Here is an 18,310-nt window from a genome sequence, read left to right as displayed (position 1 = left end):
TATCTTTGTGCTCCGTGTGTAAGCCCACAGCACTGTCAATGGGCCTCAGACGACTAATAAGCTGGGAGCACTTGCTCAAACATACCCAACCCCTAAATACAACCCGCTTCTTATGATGCATACTCGTGATATTTGTCACCTGTTTGTTTTTCAAGAACTTCACCAGCCTATTTGCAGGATTATACAGATTTTGTATAGACCACCTGGCTTTCAGGTCACCTATCCCAGGAAGGTTGATCAGAATATTTTCCCTACAGTTGTCATTTACTCAGAATCCTTTAACCATACCACTTATTTGTTCTGGAATCAATGTAGGGACAGGGAATTCCTATTACAATGACATATTAGAAAGCTGTCCTCTAGTTTGCTCGAGCACACCATTTTGTTTTCCATATTTAAAGCACACCTTGTCAACGAGTGCTACTTACAATTGAGAACAGCGGAGTTGTGACCTTGAGATGCTCGTGATTTAATTGATCTGGATCTCACATGTCGGGAAAAGGTTCTCCATTTGATCAGTGAAGTCACTTTAACAGATTTTCTCATTTTATCAAAATGCAACTGGGTCTTATTGGTTTTATGTTCAATACCAATCCTAAAACTCAGCAAGGACCATCTTGAAATCTGGACGCCTCGCGCTGAAGATGGGCTATACTCTGTGCATTTCACTCGTAAATTTCAACATAAGCGGACTTAGAAACAACGACGTGTAGAATTGTGTAGAAATTTCACGTTGAAGCTTTCATTGTCACTACTGAGGAAAGGGGCCTTTTTGAATAAAACCGAAATGATTATTTTTGGAGCTGTTTTCATAATGCGTCATGCTTGTTGACGAGTTGGTCTGATGGCCGGGTTTGACTCACTCTTACCTTTTAGTTGGTGGCATGTATTCAAATCCTTCATCTGTAACACACTTTCGGTGCCTAGCTGCCATGCCACCAGAAAGAAGCACGAGGGCTGGGATACTGCCATATCGTCCAAGCCTAGACAGAGGAATCCGAGAGGTAGAGGTCGGGTTTGAAGCATCGACCTTTCGGTTAGTAAATTGGCGCTCTAATAATTTGAGACATCTCGCCCCCGGTGTGTATACAGTCTCCACTTCAATAAAGCGATTAATTAAATCTCATGGGAAGTACCCCCTCTCGCGCCCTCTTTTTCCAGTTTCACGACCTTTACGTTTCCTAGGTTGGGGTTTTTATCCTTCTTGATCTTCACGAATAAAAACAAAAGTAGCGGTTCATATCTCTTAAAAGCTGCCTTGTCTTCCTTTACGTACGTAGGAAAGTTTCCTCCAGTTTTTCTAAACTAATATTTGCTACCATCACTGTCACTGGTTTGGTACACGGTGTTGTCAGTTTCGCGTTTGTCTGTCTTGGCCTTGTTTGCAAACAGTTTACCCAGTACAAGGGCTAGTTTTGGGGCCTATAAAATTCCTTTCGATTGCAGCGATACTGCTTTAGTTTCAGGTATTTTTGGGGGAAAGGTGAAAACTACCTCTATCACGTACTTTGAAAAAATTGATATGCTAGATATTTATATCAGAAAAATTTTGGAGAAAAAACTCTTCAACAGCAAATGGAACAGCAAGACCAACTGACCAAACGGATGGTTCCTTCGTAAATAGAGATGCGGTTGTTGCATTGGTTTCATGTAAGACACATGTTGAGGCCGCTAATCTGATTGGCTTCACTTCTCGTGCCCTATGACTAATGGACTGGCAACCTCCACACACCATTGATCTGTGATTGGTCATCCTGTTTCACATCCATTCTTCTGCTCGCTTTTCAGATTCCATAGTGAAAAGCCGCTTGGCAATTTTCACTGCATCCGTCTCATCACCATGTGATGGACACCAGCAGCTACAACAGTGCTGCATGCTTGAATCATAGTTGGAAGAATTTCAGGCCGCTCATCTTCCTCGATCCTAAACTTGAGACCTATTTCGACAGTGTTATGCACTCTAGAAACCGAGTGCCGGAATACTACTCGCTATATTTGCACCAGAGTGCAATTTTTCGTGAACCGGAAACATTTATTTGGTGGCGTAAATTTTATTCTTCGATTCTCCCAACTTCACCAAATAGGCTCGACCTTGCTTAATACGGATAAAAGGCGGGTCTCAGAAAAGCCCTCATTAAAGGTTACATAGAATGTAAAACTGAGTAAAGCGACATACTAGAGCATGTTCGTTATAAGCGTTGCTTAACCTTTCTTAGTCGGCCTACTATTCGGCAAATCTACTGGGAAAATTATTTATGATTTGAGCTTTCTGGTGCATGGTTCTAACCAAGAGTCAAAAATTTAGCCTGTCAGGTTCGTGTACCGGATTTAAGATACCTTAGCAGTGCAGCAGTTCTGCGGCGTAGTATGCTCAAAATTCCTGGAGTTATCCATAATTTTCGAATCGAAAGGTGAAGCCAGTATCCAACTTCGCTGACGACGATTCAGGCGTCGAAAATGCTATGACGTGAGCTTGATTTTCCAACAGTCAATCCAATTCATCTGCTAGATCTCATATCCACACACTGATGGTGCATTTATTTTAGCCCATTCCTGCGCTCGCAAGTAAATTTTAAAAAATCTACAGAATCAAATCTAAATGGCCTATCCATTCTAAAAGATTTGGCAAGCTATTTCATTTTCCTTATCAAATATGGTTATCCCTTCTCACCAAAAGACATGAATCTCGATGTATCACTCCGTTATCCGCGTCTAAATACCAACCCTTGCTCTCACTTTATGTTCACAGTGCAGTGCAAGACAGTATAGTACAGTAAAACGCACTTCTTAGTAGCTTGCTCTTCTTCATTAAGAAAGCTACTCCTCAGCAGTCAAACTGTTTCTCACTGTGATCTATCGCTTCACTGGGTCCAAAATCAGACCAAGATAAGTAAACTAACTTCTTCTGGTAAAAGGGTATTGTCAATTTTCCTGTCGAGTGGTATCTAACATTCTTTCAATGACAAATGGTGACAGTATTCTACAGACTAATTGTGCTGAACCAGCACAGACTTTCCTTGATTTCGAGTGCTCATTTTCTGATATAAAGCTCAACGTTCGATAAACAAACAGAATATCATGTTGGCTTGGTTCAAAGTGAGAGAAACTCTACCGTTCATTGAAATACTAGCAACTACACATGTCACTCAGCCATGCTGTCGAATTTGATCTCATAAAACCATTTAGTCTCTGTAGGTATGTCTGTGCCTGCCCATAAACTGCGCGCATCACAGCGTCCTCGTTAGTCATTCATCCCGTCCCCGGACTATGTTCATCGTAGCCTTGTAAATAGTACTTTGTCAGGGACAATAATTCTAATTCGCTATCATGACTGTCATTCCAGATGAAAACTAAGGTGGCCTCAGCGCAGCACACTCATGTGGAGAATGTTACAAGCGGGAGTTTCTGCTAAGATTCTTCCGAGTTTATTGCTATTTTGCTTACATGAGATTACTGTCATCGGTTAGGTCATCAGTACACAAGTTGAGAGAATGATGTTGGCCCCGCACACTCGCAGCCTTGGGACCAATAAAGGTCAGCCATATGACATTGAAAAGCAAGAAAAAGCATATTACTCTCCATACACCGAGTGGAATAGGGTCGAGATCGTGTGGACTGCACCGCTCCTAAGGTATTTGCTTAATTCCTCCGGGTTTTTCTGGAAAACACAGCTACGACAGAGGAATACGATTGAAAAACAATTCGAATTAAATTAATTTCATGGAAAATTCAGATGAATCCTGACCAGATCTCTTCAGCTTAATGTGATGCAAATGGATTGTCTCGCAGTTTATGGGAACTCAGGGACTGTGTCTATCTGATGAAGGTGGTGAAACCGGTGCCGGGTTGCCGAAAGTTTTCAAGCAAATATATGAGTGGTGCGGTCCATAAACTGCACATTTGAGTGCATCGACTATGCCTTTTCGACTAGAAACGAGACGTTTGTGTGCTAGTTGCTAAGCTCGGTTAACAAATTAAAAGTTCAACGGAGCTATCTGAAGTTGTTGCTCACATGTACATCAGCTGTTCATAGTTGTTTTAACGGGGCCAGTTCCGCACATCAGGTTGCGGTTTGTGGATGCACCACTCTGATGTACGATTGAAACACTTACTACCTGACAACTTGACGACATCGTTATGTGCCTTAGCCTTGCCTCCGTACAACAAACTACAAAAGCGCTCTCATTCAACCAAGTCAGATGTATCGCGGACTGGTTTGTAATATTGTAGCAACCAAACGTACGATAAACATGCCGTACATAGATGTATCTGTCAAAACCGGTTTCAAGACATAGAGGCGGGCAACAGTGCGCAAATGTAGCGGATAACAGTACGGCAAAGAACTGAACTATGACTCAGCACATACATTCGGTGAATACTAGGTACAAACATCAAGATGAAGTGAACACTCTGAAAAATGAATTCAATACAACAAGCGTGTAACGGATGCTCTGGTGCTACTATGGAGTGAACTTTCATGTAATTAGAATCAACAGTTCCAACCTGAGAGGATAACGGTTACCGAAATGACTGAGTGATAGCCAACACACTCTGGCTTTCTAGATGAGATTAGAGTTCTTTGTCCGAAAGAGAGAGGATTCTTACCTAAATGGTACGGTTGAATTCTTAGTCTGCCCCGTATCCTGAAATTTACCAGAATGCAGTCATATGGCAGTACCAAGGGACCTACCAATTAATAAACCGATGAGAACTAGGGTTTCTCTAGGAACTTCTCGCTACAAAAACTGAAGTGGCCACCCTAGAAGAGAAAATTTTGCAAAGCTTGCTGCTACCAAAATCAGCGAGTGTCCGGTTCACGAAAGCGTTTGAATAATAGTGCTCACTCCGCGGACGTTTTCATAACGGAATACTACTGCTACCATTCTCAAGTATATGACGGCATTAGGTCGATTGTACGGTACGTAATAACGGAATACCATTCTCAAGTTTATGATGGCATTAGGTCGATTGTACGGTACGTAATATGCTACGGTAAGCAAAGTAGAAAATCACGAATCAAAGGCTTAGAGCCAGTAGGCCGGAAAAAGCAGTCTTCTTATTTCGAAAAATACCTTGTGTGCATATCAGCTTGCTTTTGATAATTGACTCTGCCGAATCCAGCTGAATCTTTCGTTTAGGATGAAGCGGATCAGCGTAAACGAGAGATTCAGCTGCATTCATTTGTGTTTCTAGACAAAACAGAAGTTGTATGCAAATGAGAGTATTTGCTGTTGGTGGCATTCGAGTCCCTGAGGAAAACTCAGGGACTCCGCCTACACTATGCTCGACACGAAGGGCGAAACCGGTCGTAGGCTATCGAATATTCGAATCCCTGAGGAAAACTCAGGGACTACGCCTACACTATGCTCGCCATGAAGGACGAAACCGGTCGTAGGCTATCGAGTAATCTTCAGTAACCATATGAGTAATGTGTTTTGTTTAGTCTTCTTAAACTTCAGCCTGGCGCTTGTAACGACTTATTCAACAAAATTCAGACTGATCCAAAAACTTTTCACCGACCACTGCAACCTAATGGTTGAGAATTTGAATAGGGACAATTGGTCAAGGATTTGAATCGTCCCGCTGGTTCATGTTTGAGCATTCTAGGCTGTATTGAGCATGAGATGTATCGCCCAATTATTATCGCACCGCATCGGTCACTGCTTTGCAGTATCGGCGCAGACAGGGTATTTGTGGGAAACTCTATCTTCTCCGCATCTTCAGCTTTTTGCGTAGCTATCGCCCAGGCGGTTTAATGATAACGCTTCTGTATGACACCCAGAACTGAGAGGTGACAGGGAAATTTACGACTAACTCTAATGACAGCAGCTAACTTTAAAAGTAGGTTGAAAGCACGGCAAGATGAGTAGCAAATATCCCAGGAAACTCGATGAAGACTTTTATGCTTTTTCCACAAACAAGCCTAAAAAGATTCGAAGGGACTGGCCCATAACTGAAATATGCGTGCCCGTTTACTTCTATGAAGAAGCTAGATGAACACAGACATACGTGAGGCTAACGAGGAGAAAGATGGAATGAATCCTAAGGGCAACATAGAAACGTTTATACAACACTCATACGGTTGGTAAAGGATATGATAAACAAGGGATCCAGTCGTGTTTTAGATGCGTCTCCCATCAAAACCAAATCGGTATGCAAATGAGTGTATTTGTCGAAAAAAGGGCAATATATTTTACCATAGAAACCCAGACTTGGCTGCCAGTGAAACTTCTGTATACCGATCAGATTCCCAATGTAAGCTAATCAGTCAGTTTGGGTATGAGAGGAATACACGGTGTGTGTGTGTGTCTGGAGAGTCGTGGCCGTCCAAGTCTACACGGTTTTCACGGACCAATCATAATATTACGGCGGTAAGGTAAACTCCGACCCACACTTTGAAGGTATGGTCAGTGCAAATGTCGGCAACATTTATGTGTGGAAACGCTATGCCTGGATCCTTGCTTGTGATCTGATGCTGGTATGAAAATTCGGCTGCGTGCTGCATCCAGGAAACACGGCCAAAATTGCAATGTCGTTAGATTCTTCGTATTCCACCTCACCCCTTACGTCTCCTAGTAGCTTGGCAAAGGCAATTCAACAAGTTTCGCTGGTGAATTTAAGTCTTGTTTACTGTCAGCCTGCCATAGACTTTTCGAAGCAAACCATTTTGGGTAGAAATATTATACTCGACGATACATTACTAGTGAAAATTTTTAGTGGACTACATTTAGTTGAATGCATTCGGCGAGATCCTGTACGTGCAGACCGCAACAGATAAAGATAAAGTGTGTGTACTTGTGAAAAAAAACTCTGAGAATTGAAATTCAGGATTATTTTTTAACACGGCTGTTCAAGGAATAAACATCTGTGGCCAAAAATTCCAATTAATCGTTTTAAACATTAGAAACTCTTTCTGGTTTTGTGCTGTTTATAATAACAATAAGGACACATGTGATGTCCCGGGGGCTTGCTTTTTATTTGGAAAGCTCTAAAATGCTATCACGCGTAAGTTCTTTCACGAGGTCCAGTGATTCGATTCTGCTTAGCCAAACCACTTCTTGTTTGGTTTATCTACTACACCAAAAATGTTTCACATCCGGTAAAGTTCCAACTGTTATTGGTTTGCTTCATCAGAAAATCCATCTATCCTTGTACAGCTTTAGTCCATCCAAGTTAGGAGATTTGTGCGTGAAGTTCCAAATGGTCTTCAAAGAAGCAACTACTCGAAGGTCTAGGTTCGTTTTGCCCGACTTGTGAAGCGACAAGTGCAGATGAGAAAAATATTTTGAACAGCACCAGGTACAATGGGCACCCTTTTTAAGGCATATCATTTTCTACCTAAAAGGCCAATTAAAGTCAGTCTTATCGAGGCTATTTTGACTGATCCGAAAAGCTGTTTTTAATTAGAAGTTACCAAGACTCGCTCTGGAGGCATGAATTCAAATTGTCCGCCATGCATTTCAGCAGAGTTCATTTATGTGTATTATGACGGATAGACAAGTGCAGATTCAGTTGCCTAACATCACTTTGATGAAACCATACACTACCTATAAAATGTCACCCATCATGTGAGCTGGAAAAACAAGTATCCTCAACTGGACAATCATGCAACAATTCAGTACACATGTCGAGATTGCCTGTGTGAAGTGCTGCTGCGTTAGAGTGGCGTACAATTGATTTCTTGCGATGACCTTATATAAATGATTGTGGTGAACGGGAGCACACGTGATAGCTCAGTAGTTTAAGAGCAAGGCTACATTCCGAAAAGTACGGAGCCAGCACTTCTGACTTCTCAGATCCATTCTGTCTGGGCCCGAGAAAGCTGGAGGTATTTCAGCCCTCTGCTCCATACAGTTTGCATGGTGCATTCGCACCAATTACATGCGACAACTGAACGATTTGCTTTTATGAGATATTGGTTCAAAACACAATCAAACTCGCAAATAACTTCTTGTGATAACTATTCTCTATCAGTTTAACGACTTAATCAAAGGGACAAGGGGAGATGAACTATGCGAAACCTCAATCATTTTTTCATCCAATCACTTACTTCATAGTTGGGTATCAGATGTGAGAAGTTCCCGCCCACTGAATTTTTACTTTTGTCAGTGACCTGTTCATGGCCTATGTCAGCCGTGTGACACAACGCAGAAATCGTTAAAGCCTCTTTCAGAAAAGGATCATTGGCATCCGGAATGAGGCGATCTTTATTATTTATTCCAGAAGAAGCCTGCCCATACAAATTCAATTCACCGTCCTGACTATCCGCTTCATAATGCGACAACTCATTCCAGCCGGCCTCACTAGGACCAGTTTTCGCGGACCCAGTGCTTACGTCTGAAGTCCAGGTCCGGAATGTGTAGACTTTTTTAGAGTCCAACAAACCGCACAAACACATACGCATTGAATTCTTTGTCATTGTCCCAGTCTTATCACTGAAGAGAAATTCCACCTGTCCCAGTTCGTCCGCAACCTGAGCACTATTTGCTTTTGCACATAAATCTTCAGATTCCTCATACATTTTCACATCGCTTGAAATTAGGTAGGCAATCATTAACTGTTGCAGTTCGACTGTGATGACGATAGATATTGGGATCAGGTAACTAAAGATGAACACAAAACGGAACACATTTAGAACAAACTCCCACGGGGTTTCACGAGGCTTTGGTAGATACCACGTCCCATCCATCGTCTTTCGTGTCCAAAAAGTGAATATAACGGCAAAGACCACGGAAAACACGATCATGCCGATAATCAGTGAGAAGATGAGGAAATTTGATCTGGCTGCACTCCTACTGAACTTTCGTTTAAACTGTTTCCCGTTTAACGACAATTTGGTGTCCTTGCCAGTGTAAATTACCAGCCCAATCATAAAGTCAGTGTTCTGAAGTTTCGCGCCACGCAACACCACGTTTGATACGCTTAAAGGAATATCGCATACACGCTTCGTTGAAAGACGACCTTCAAACGTTGTCAAATCAGCTGTAGGTTGTTCACAGTCCACTCGGACGTACAGGGTTTCAATCATTTCCCGGGATATATCAGTAAATTGACTTGGTTGGTTATGAAGTTGGTTGGGCGCAACCTTGATGTAGGCAGAATGAGTGTCAGAGACGGCGTAAAACTTTTTCCAGTTACTTTCTCCATCCAAATTTGCGGTGGTCACATTTATCTCGGTCGATACGTTACTCGACGCGAGGGCCACAAGGTCACACGGAAAGGCATCATCCCTCTCACAGCAGATCACATCACCAACGCGCAAATCCATTGCGCGGTTAATCACCCATTGGAGCGTTGTACCAGTAGAATCCACCTCGAGTTTTTTGAAAGCCTTGTGATTCAGTCGACGATCCCGGCGATGACGAAAAATATCCTCGACACCGTCTTTGATCATGATCATGGCAAGTAGGGCAATCAATGGTCCTAAATTCGACCAGGCGCTTGTAGCAGCAACGGCAAATCCATAGGGAATGAGAATTACAGCGAAAAAGATATTGGCCATGTTGTGAAATTGTTCGAGTAAATTTTTCGGTATGAAGTTGATCCAGTTGTATCGAGCTGTAATGATGGCGTTCGAGCAAAAAGTACCCATTTGCTCACCATCACTCAACAAAATTTGCGGCCCCTGATTTGCGAAAACTGTTCGACTGGTGATTACAGTCTCGGGTCTGCAACAGACACATTTGGATTTGCACATTATCAGTACTAATTTAAGACGCACTCCACTGGGGCAAAAAATAGGAAAGTAGAGATTCAGGTGACGAAGATTTCTATGTTATCATCGGCATTATCATTGTGATATATGAACACCTCATGTGGTTCTCATTCGCGCCGGATTGGCTTAAAACATGCTACAGCAGAGATTCACGTTGAGCTCTTCTAACATATTGAAGCCGATTGGAGCTTGGTGGCAATCACCTGGTCCAAATGGTCTTTTCTACAGATTTAAAAAGACGGATCACTCAGCTGTAGAGTTTGTTTAGCAGTTGACGTTGATGAGGTATCAGTACAGTTGTGCCGGAAACCTGACACGTCAAAACATGTGTGCCGCACATATCACTACTGTTCAGAACACATACAAATCACATTTGAATTTAAGAGTATCCGACTTTAAAGCGAAGCCTTTCAAAAGGAGCCAAAAAGATACGAGAGATAAGTTTTCCCTCTGGTCCAGTCACAGAAAATTGTTTGTAAGATCCGGCTGGAAACGATGTCCGGTTATTGTCTCAACGGACAAGTCACAAAATCATAACACTCGGTTTCCGCTTTGGTTTAGGTCAATGGGCGACCAGGTCACCTAGGTATGCGGAGTCATCTCTTGTGGAAGCTTCTATTTCTGCGAAATAAACTGACGAATATGTGGTGCGAGCGCTGGTTGGCGATTGTTCAGCATATTCTGTGATACGCTGAATTCCCGTGGGAGGTTTCCAGAGAGTAGATGCAGAATGGCCAGAACTACCTCAGACAGTATCAATTCCGGAAATGGTTGATCAGATACATGACATGATTCTGAAAGATTGTCATATATTAGCCCAGACTATTGCAGAAAACGCTTGAGGCGTCCGAGGTTTTGGGGTTCAAGAACGATTGGAAAATTGATATGATAGTCTGTCATATAAGTGGTGCCGAATTCTGAACATTTCCAGGTCGATTTTACAGCACCTTCAGTGAGATTATGTCGGTTTCTTGAATGTTTGCTTACTATTATTGAAACGTGATCATACTACAATTATCTTGAGACCAAAGGACAATCACTGCAGTGAACTCTCAGCTTCTTCAAGGTCAAAGCAATTTAAGACCCAAGTGGCATCAGGACAGTTACTAGTTACGGCGTTTTAACATCCGGAAGTTGCTCTACTGGTTGGCTGTTTTCCATTGTCAAACTGTTGATCTAGCATATCCCCGTAACTCGTTGTACCGACTGAGGAGGAATTTAAGGAAAATGAGAATCGCAATAGGGTAGTGTTCTTTGTTGAGAAAAATGCATCTAGTTACAACGTTCTCGAAAGCTTGTATGTTTTGGCGGATTTTGGGTTTGATTGCCTAGATTATCCACTGAAATCATTCACTCTTGCTCCGTTTCACTATTTTCTGTTTTAAACTCTTGAAGAGAGCTTGAAAGGACACAATGTTTGTACTGATACAGAGCTGTCCACTTCAGCAGAGCAGTGTTGTGGCGGTCAAACATCTAGGGTTTATAGTAAGTTCACCAAAACTATGGATAGTATGCAGCAGGTGGACAGGATGGTGAATGGCTGGAGTAGCCTGTAAGCTGAGTGATTCTGTCATTCTCTTCTGGGTCAGTTTTTCAGAATCCCCTCGAATGAGTGAGACGGTTGACTGAAAAAGACCCGGACAAATTCGGTATCTTTTTCTGCCTGGAATCGCTGTATATATTTCATGAGGGAATTTGGTCAACGCTTTCAATACTGCTTCACCTTTCCTGTGTAATTTGAAAGCTTACGATACGTCGATCTCTTTCAATCAATGGCGGCCATGGCAGCGTGCAGTTGCAGCATGTGTCTGCTGAATTCGGCCATTACACTTCTAAGTTTATTATGTTCACAGGCTATGCCATTCCTTCATTGTGACCTGGGACGAAATAACCGACCGAATCGGTGATGTTTGGAAGACTGTATATAAATTGTGCCACCTGATGTGTTTGCTGAGATTCTACGGTTTAGTTTAGCTGCAGACCAAACATCGCAGCAAATCGGAGTATGAATGTGCTGCTGAACTTCATTTGCATTGTTGCGTGGACTGTGTGTGTATTAAGGCGAGTAGTCAACTAAAAGTTTATAAATCGGTTGATATGGGGTCTCGGATAATTATCCCAGCAACCAGAGCTATTACAAACTCTCTGTGCAAGATCATCATGATGATATTCTATTTGTGCATCGTTCATGAGCTATTTAGGAGGGCCACTGCACGAGCCAGCTTTCGTTGACGAGAGGGTGCAGCAGCTTCACTTAACCTGATCTCGGAATTGAGATGGTCATACCAGTGCTGACCTAAATACCATGAACACTAAGGACAGACCTAAAGACAACCCGATTATCGTCCAGTTACACGTTTGTGCAGGTTACCAACTCCGAAAATTTCGATGGGTGTATAAGACCACATGTGATCTTCACCGTCTGGTGCAGGGACTTTGGAAGTTGATATTTCAACCAAAAACGTGGTGTAGACATTGAGATCGCCGTTCTGTGTATGCCACCGTGCTTCACGCTAAGTGCTTCCGTGGGTGACTTGTGCAGGGAATAAACTGAAAACTTACTTCAGAAACCATAGAACTATACATATCATATTCCCTTGTCTAATGTTTGTATTTTTCCATCACCTGGACACTTGTTTTGCGAACTTCGTGCAAAAACACCTTTATTGGGTAGCTGCATCTCTGATATCACTCGGCAGACATCTAGGCAACTATGCATGAGTTCGTTGCTCGGTTGTCTTCAGAAAGTGGAAAGCTTCGATCTCAGTCGTGAAACTTACCAAGAGATTGTATGACTGTAGACTGTATGTAAAATGTGTCTTCCAGTGCTAGTTAATCGGAGAGACGTAACCCCATTGGATGTTTTCTGTCTCAAATAACATTCGTATCCTTTTCCGATGGCATAACCGCTGGGATGCAGTCTTGTGTTACCAGGTTCGAAGCGTTTGGATCAATCATTTCGTCGAAATAAAGTTGGAATATTTGAACCTGACACTTCTCATAAAAATGGGTTGTATACCTGATAGCCCACTCCAGCTTTCATCCCTTTTAGCCCACGAATTCTCATTAACACTGTGCCCACTTTAACACTCGGTTGCATGGTAAGATGGTGTGAACAGGAGATTCGAACCTCATGTTTCAACTTAAAGGAGGTTGTGACTGTACTCAAGTGTCTACCGACCAAACAGCTTGCATAAGTTTGTCAAAACCAGAAGAGTACATAGATAACCGTCATTGACAGCCACTTTGATGCCGTTATATCTCCAAATAACAAGTCCATTCCCCCAAGGAGATTAACCTTCTATGTTCCCAAATGCTTATTCTGGAAGCAGAAAAGAATGTCAACCTAAGAGGGCTGCTTTTTCACCATGGGTATGTGAAAGCTTTTTCAGAAATCTAGTTGTACTGGATCTATTTTTGGCGGCTGAGACTTAAGCACGGTGGGAAGCTATGCTCCAACAGGGGGTGCTTTTTTCCATGACAGGCCCCAAATGATGAGGACGTAAAAAAAACTGTGACAACCTGTACAGACCCCACCGCAGATGAACTCAGGTTAGAGAAAATTACTGTGGAGCGCTCGAAAATCCAGGTTGTATGATAACGTGCGCGCCTCATTGCGGCAGACACCAGCTTAGCCTCATGCGACCGAACTGAAGACAGTTATTTCGATCCAAAGCCTCGAAATCCAACAGGCCTCGATTGTTTCACGCAGCTGATCGATTGTCCGGTCACGGCACAACCACCCGACAATTTCTCGTTCTGTTTCCTCCTCGCTGGGCTTGTGTGTGACACTGATGTTTCCGTTTGGCATCTGGCCAGCCTCACACCTCCTTCCCGCTCATGTTGCGCACTTTGCAAACGGTGCTACTGGCCCACTCAGCTGAGCATTTTTGTGGTTGCGTTCGACCGTATCCAATCCGGTGTCAGCAACTGTGAGCATTCTGCCACTCCAGTTTTGTTAGACAAGCACAAGGTATTAGATGACTATAAGCAGGCATGGGCATTCGCATCCTCAAAGCAAGGATTCATCATCGCGCTCCCCCTAGTCGTTTCGTTAACTGTTTACGAAAAGACTGAGTTATGTTATCCTACATTCGGGCAGAACGATCAAATTAAAAGCTGTGAATCTAGTATTAATCACAAATGCGGACTAAAACCTGCTCAAGTGATCGTACCATCGGGATAGGATAGACAGAATCGTTAAGTCGAAAACGTTCACCGTAACTGAATCACCGTGATTGTTCAGCATTGGCAAAAACGATCCATATACGCTGCAAAGACATATACTCCTGACGAACCTGAGCCACTTCATCCCCTAGTTCGACATACTACTTCAGAAAAGTCACAGTCAAGGAGAATTCAGGGTTTACTCCGCATTAGAGAATATCGATTAGCGTAGTTTGAAAAACCTCATTGCTGGTCAACCTGCTAAATTTGGTCAACAGTCGAGCAAGCGGAGAAATGCAAAGTTTGGGTGCGCCCCTTATTAGGCTAGTTGATATCACACGTGCTCCCTTAAACGTTTATCGATTATTTCAGAAGAGCTTGGTAAACAATCGGTAGTTTTTATCAGTTATTCCCCACACTTCTTACAACCAGACAACTGCCCTTCTGAGGTTTCTGAACTGTTACATGTTGGCCTTCGTGTCCGACCCCGACTCATTGAAGTGAGGAACGATACCGTAGCATCTATGCGGTCAGGACATGGCAAATCAGAACACATGTCTACGCTAAGTGCTTAGTTTCTGAGTCACGAAAGTGATTTCCGTGCATTACAACGAACTCTGTTCCTCCCATCTAGTGTTGTTGTTGTTTGCTTAGCTGAATATCTAAACAGCTCCAAAAGGTAAGATTTCCAACTCAAACTTGTGAGGCCATTCGTCTGTTGCCTACATTTGCAGTCACGTGTATGCGAACGTGTGATTGTGGGTCTAAAGAACACACCCGTTTCGGTTTTCCGGAAATGGCGGACATCATTGGTATCAACCACATTGCTGGATGACTACCGTTTTCACCTTTATTATTACCAGGCTCACAGTGGATCCTCCGAATTAGCGATGGTTGTTTTTGGGAGAAGTTCATTTTTCCGGAAGATTGTCCAGATTCTTAGCTTCACGAAATTCAAGCAACAACTTAATGAAAACGGATGAAAAATGATTGCCTAGCTGTAATACCCTTTCAGTGCTTAGCTGCCATATCGCTTGAAGGAAACACAAGGGCTGGGATACTGTCAGGTTGCCCAAGTCTAGACAGGAGAAGTTGAAATGCCGAGGTAGGATTCGAACTACGGAATTTCCGGTCAGTAAATTAGCGCTCTAACCACAGCGCTATCTCTCAACTGATGAAAATGGGACATATATATAGCCTGATACACGAAAGCATAGTGTAATATTGTGTAAGTATATTTAAAACATGGTTGATGGTAGATTCTGTCACTCTCTCTGCGTAATCTCATCCGAAATGCTATCCCCACGCAGTGGGCGAAAATCATGGGATGCCCTAGGGACCTAAAAACTAGATGGCTTGCAGAATCTCCTTGGTACTGCGTGAATTTACCTCGAGTCATCCAATCAGTCTCTTGTTTCTTTCCATTCACCTTTATTCCAGCAGATTCTTGGCCATAATCAGATTTATCATCGTGCAAGGAAAATTATCCTCGACAACGTGAATTCCCTGATAATTGAGAGTTCGCGTGTTGGTCAACTGTCATTACTTCAGTGTATCCTCTCGTGCTTCACTAAATATGTCTACTGAGTACCAGGACACTTAACAGCGACACATTTGTTCATGTTGTAACCTGTGATCACTGCATGTCTGCGAATGTTTCATTGGCATCACCCTAGGTCTCGGTTTAGAGCGAACACTAAACTTTGGCTAGAATATGGGCAGTTTGGGGCGGCATAAAGATCATTTGAACGGACCTTCCTTTCTGTCCCTGTGCTAATTAATCAAGTTGACGTCGAGGGCAGTCTCAAAACACACTTGAGTAGTTGAACGGCTAGAAAATCAGACCAAACGCAAAAAATCAAGTAGAGAAACAGGCTGGAGCTAGAGATTCCGATGTAATATTAGTAATCCGTGAACCTCAATAGAATGTTTATCACGGCATTCCAGTTTTTGTTCCCCCACAAACATAGGCAAGTTAACAAGAGTACATAAAAGATGTTGCATGCGACCAAACCTGGCTGATACTGTTGCATGTTTGAGTTACGTCAGCAACGGTTGCAATTTTGAGGGCGAATGAAAACAAAATTAGTCTGAATTGTTTTTCATCCTTTTCCTCTGGGTTTTAGGCTATTTACTAAGAATAAGGTTTTATTAAAGAACAAATCTCTGATGTCCATCGAAATCACCTCGAGTGTGCTCCGAGGTTCTTACAACCACGTCATTCGTGTTGGGTCAAACGCTTCCTAAAACTGCCTCACAACTAATTTGAAAACAAAGAGACAATGGCAACAGTGGGGAAAATAACTGCTTTTTGTTCGCTTACTCACTTCGTAAATGGGAAGCTGGCGGAGGCTTATCTCATTCCGTCCATTTTGGTATTCACCATCAATTTCCGTGTTAGCTACATCAAGCGTGTGACACAGTGCAGAGGTTGTTAAAAATTCCTGCAAGAGGGTATCATTTGCGTCTGGAATAAGCCATTGCCTGTGGATGGTGGATTTATTCGGAAAACTATCCGATGTGTCACTTTGACTGCTATTCGATTCTCGATCCCACACAGTCTCGAATGCACAGAAGTCGGTAGACGTGTTGCTTGATGTTGCACTGAGTGGCCGAAAAGTATAGACTTTCTCCGATTCAAGGATGCCACATAGACACAAACGCATTGAATTTAGTGTCAACGTTCCGGTTTTATCGCTGAAAAGGAATTCGACTTGTCCCAGCTCATCAGCCAGCTGAGAGCTGTTTGCCTTGGCACACAAGTCCTCTGACTCCAAATACATTTTCATATCTTGGGAAATTAAGAAGGCAAGCAAAAGTTGTTGCAGTTCAATTGTGATCACGATTGATATGGGAATCAGGTAGTTTAGGATGAATACAAATCGAAAAAGGTTTTGTATGAACTGCCATGAGGTTTGCGGCGAGGTTGGTATGTACCATATTGTGTTCTTTGTTTTTCCTGTCCAGAGAGTAAACACGGTTGCAAATATCACAGCCAACAAAACCATAGAAACAATGAACGATAGGAGAATAACATTTGATCTGGACTCACGGGTAGTATATTTGCGTGCTGATTTTTTTCCGTTTAGTGACAGTTTTGTCTCTTCACCAGTGTAGACAACCATACCAAGCACGAAGTCGGTATTGCGTAGTTTCGCACCACGAAGAGCTACATTAGACGTGCTCAATGGAATGTCTTTTACGTACTTGGTTGAAAGTCGGCCTTCAAACTTCGTGAGGTCTGCATTCGGTTGTTCGCACTCCACTCGAACATACAAGGATTTGATCATCTTATGAAGCGGGTGCGAACTATTGGTTATCATTTTATGGAATCTGTCGGGAGCAAGCTTTAAGTAAGCTGGCTGCGTACTGGAAACCGCGTAATACTTTTTAATATTGGACTCTCCATCCAAATTAGTAGTAGTCACATTTATCTCAGTGGATGTATTACTTGACGCAAGCACGACCAGGTCACACGGAAATGACTGATCCCGCTCACAGCAAATCACGTCGCCAACGCGTAAATTCATTGCCCGTTTTACGACCCACTCTGGAGTCGTACCAGCAGGATTCACCTTTAGTGTTTGAACAAGACGGTGGTTGACTTTGCGATCCCGACGGTGACGCAGAATATCTTCGATTCCATCTTTTATCATGGTCATGACGAGTATGGCTATCAGTGGTCCTAAATTTGACCAAACACTTGTTGCTGCTTCCGCAAATGCATATGGAACTGTGATTGTGGCAAAGAAAATGTTCGCCATGTTATGAAATTGTTCGAACAAATTTTTGGGAACAAAATTTAACCAGGTATAACGGGCCGAAATGATAGCATTTGAGCAAAATTGTTCCATTTCCTCTCCATCATTCAGCAAGCATGCTGGGCCCTGATTAGCAAAAACTGTTCGGCCCGTGGACGTGGATTTTTTTCTTCGGCGGAACCACTCGAGTTTGCACATTATTGACAGTATTGTATGATGGACTGCATAGATGGTCTCGGGCTCACCGGTATCCGTTTGAATGCACGAGACCCAACTTCTTATCACACAGGATGCGACTATCCATTTTTCACCAGTGTTTTGTCCATCGCTAACGCAACTGCAACATCGGCTGAGCTTCTCATTGCGCGTTCGCGTAACCCCGTGATTGGTCCAGACCCGGGTGACCTTGAGTGTCACACCAAGCAGGATAAGCATGCTGGAACCAATCAGAATGCTGCATGTATAGGCTGATCACGAAGATCTGTAGAGGTGACATCCGTGCAGTCATGATTGTGTCAATCAGGACTTGACTTGACTGTTCCCCGCCATCACACCGACTGTCGGTACTTGCATAGAACGTTCATACTAGTAGTAAGGATAATAGGAAAATTGTGTTGAAATTCGAAATCGGCGGACTATATTCCTAGATCGAATAAGCAGTCTTACC

At 42.9% G+C, this 18,310-nt stretch overlaps 1 protein-coding gene across 1 annotated transcript in view; it reads right to left on the bottom strand.

Moving 5' to 3' along the window:
• The window catches only part of T265_08362 (hypothetical protein), a gene marked incomplete at both ends in the record, with an annotated part of 76,500 nt that extends 58,422 nt beyond the window's left edge, over positions 1–18,078 (bottom strand). The window contains 3 exons of the mRNA XM_009174138.1: positions 870–903; positions 8,051–9,625; positions 16,210–18,078. Coding sequence (XP_009172402.1) covers positions 870–903; positions 8,051–9,625; positions 16,210–18,078 — 3,478 coding nt within the window. The remainder of the gene's footprint in view (positions 1–869; positions 904–8,050; positions 9,626–16,209) is intronic.
• Between the last annotated feature and the right edge of the window lie 232 nt (positions 18,079–18,310).

This window comes from Opisthorchis viverrini (genome assembly GCF_000715545.1).
Source record: "Opisthorchis viverrini unplaced genomic scaffold opera_v5_212, whole genome shotgun sequence".
Classification (NCBI taxonomy): Eukaryota; Metazoa; Platyhelminthes; class Trematoda; order Opisthorchiida; family Opisthorchiidae; genus Opisthorchis; species Opisthorchis viverrini.
Note: the sequence above shows the minus strand (reverse complement) of the source record. Positions and strands in the feature narration are given on the sequence as shown.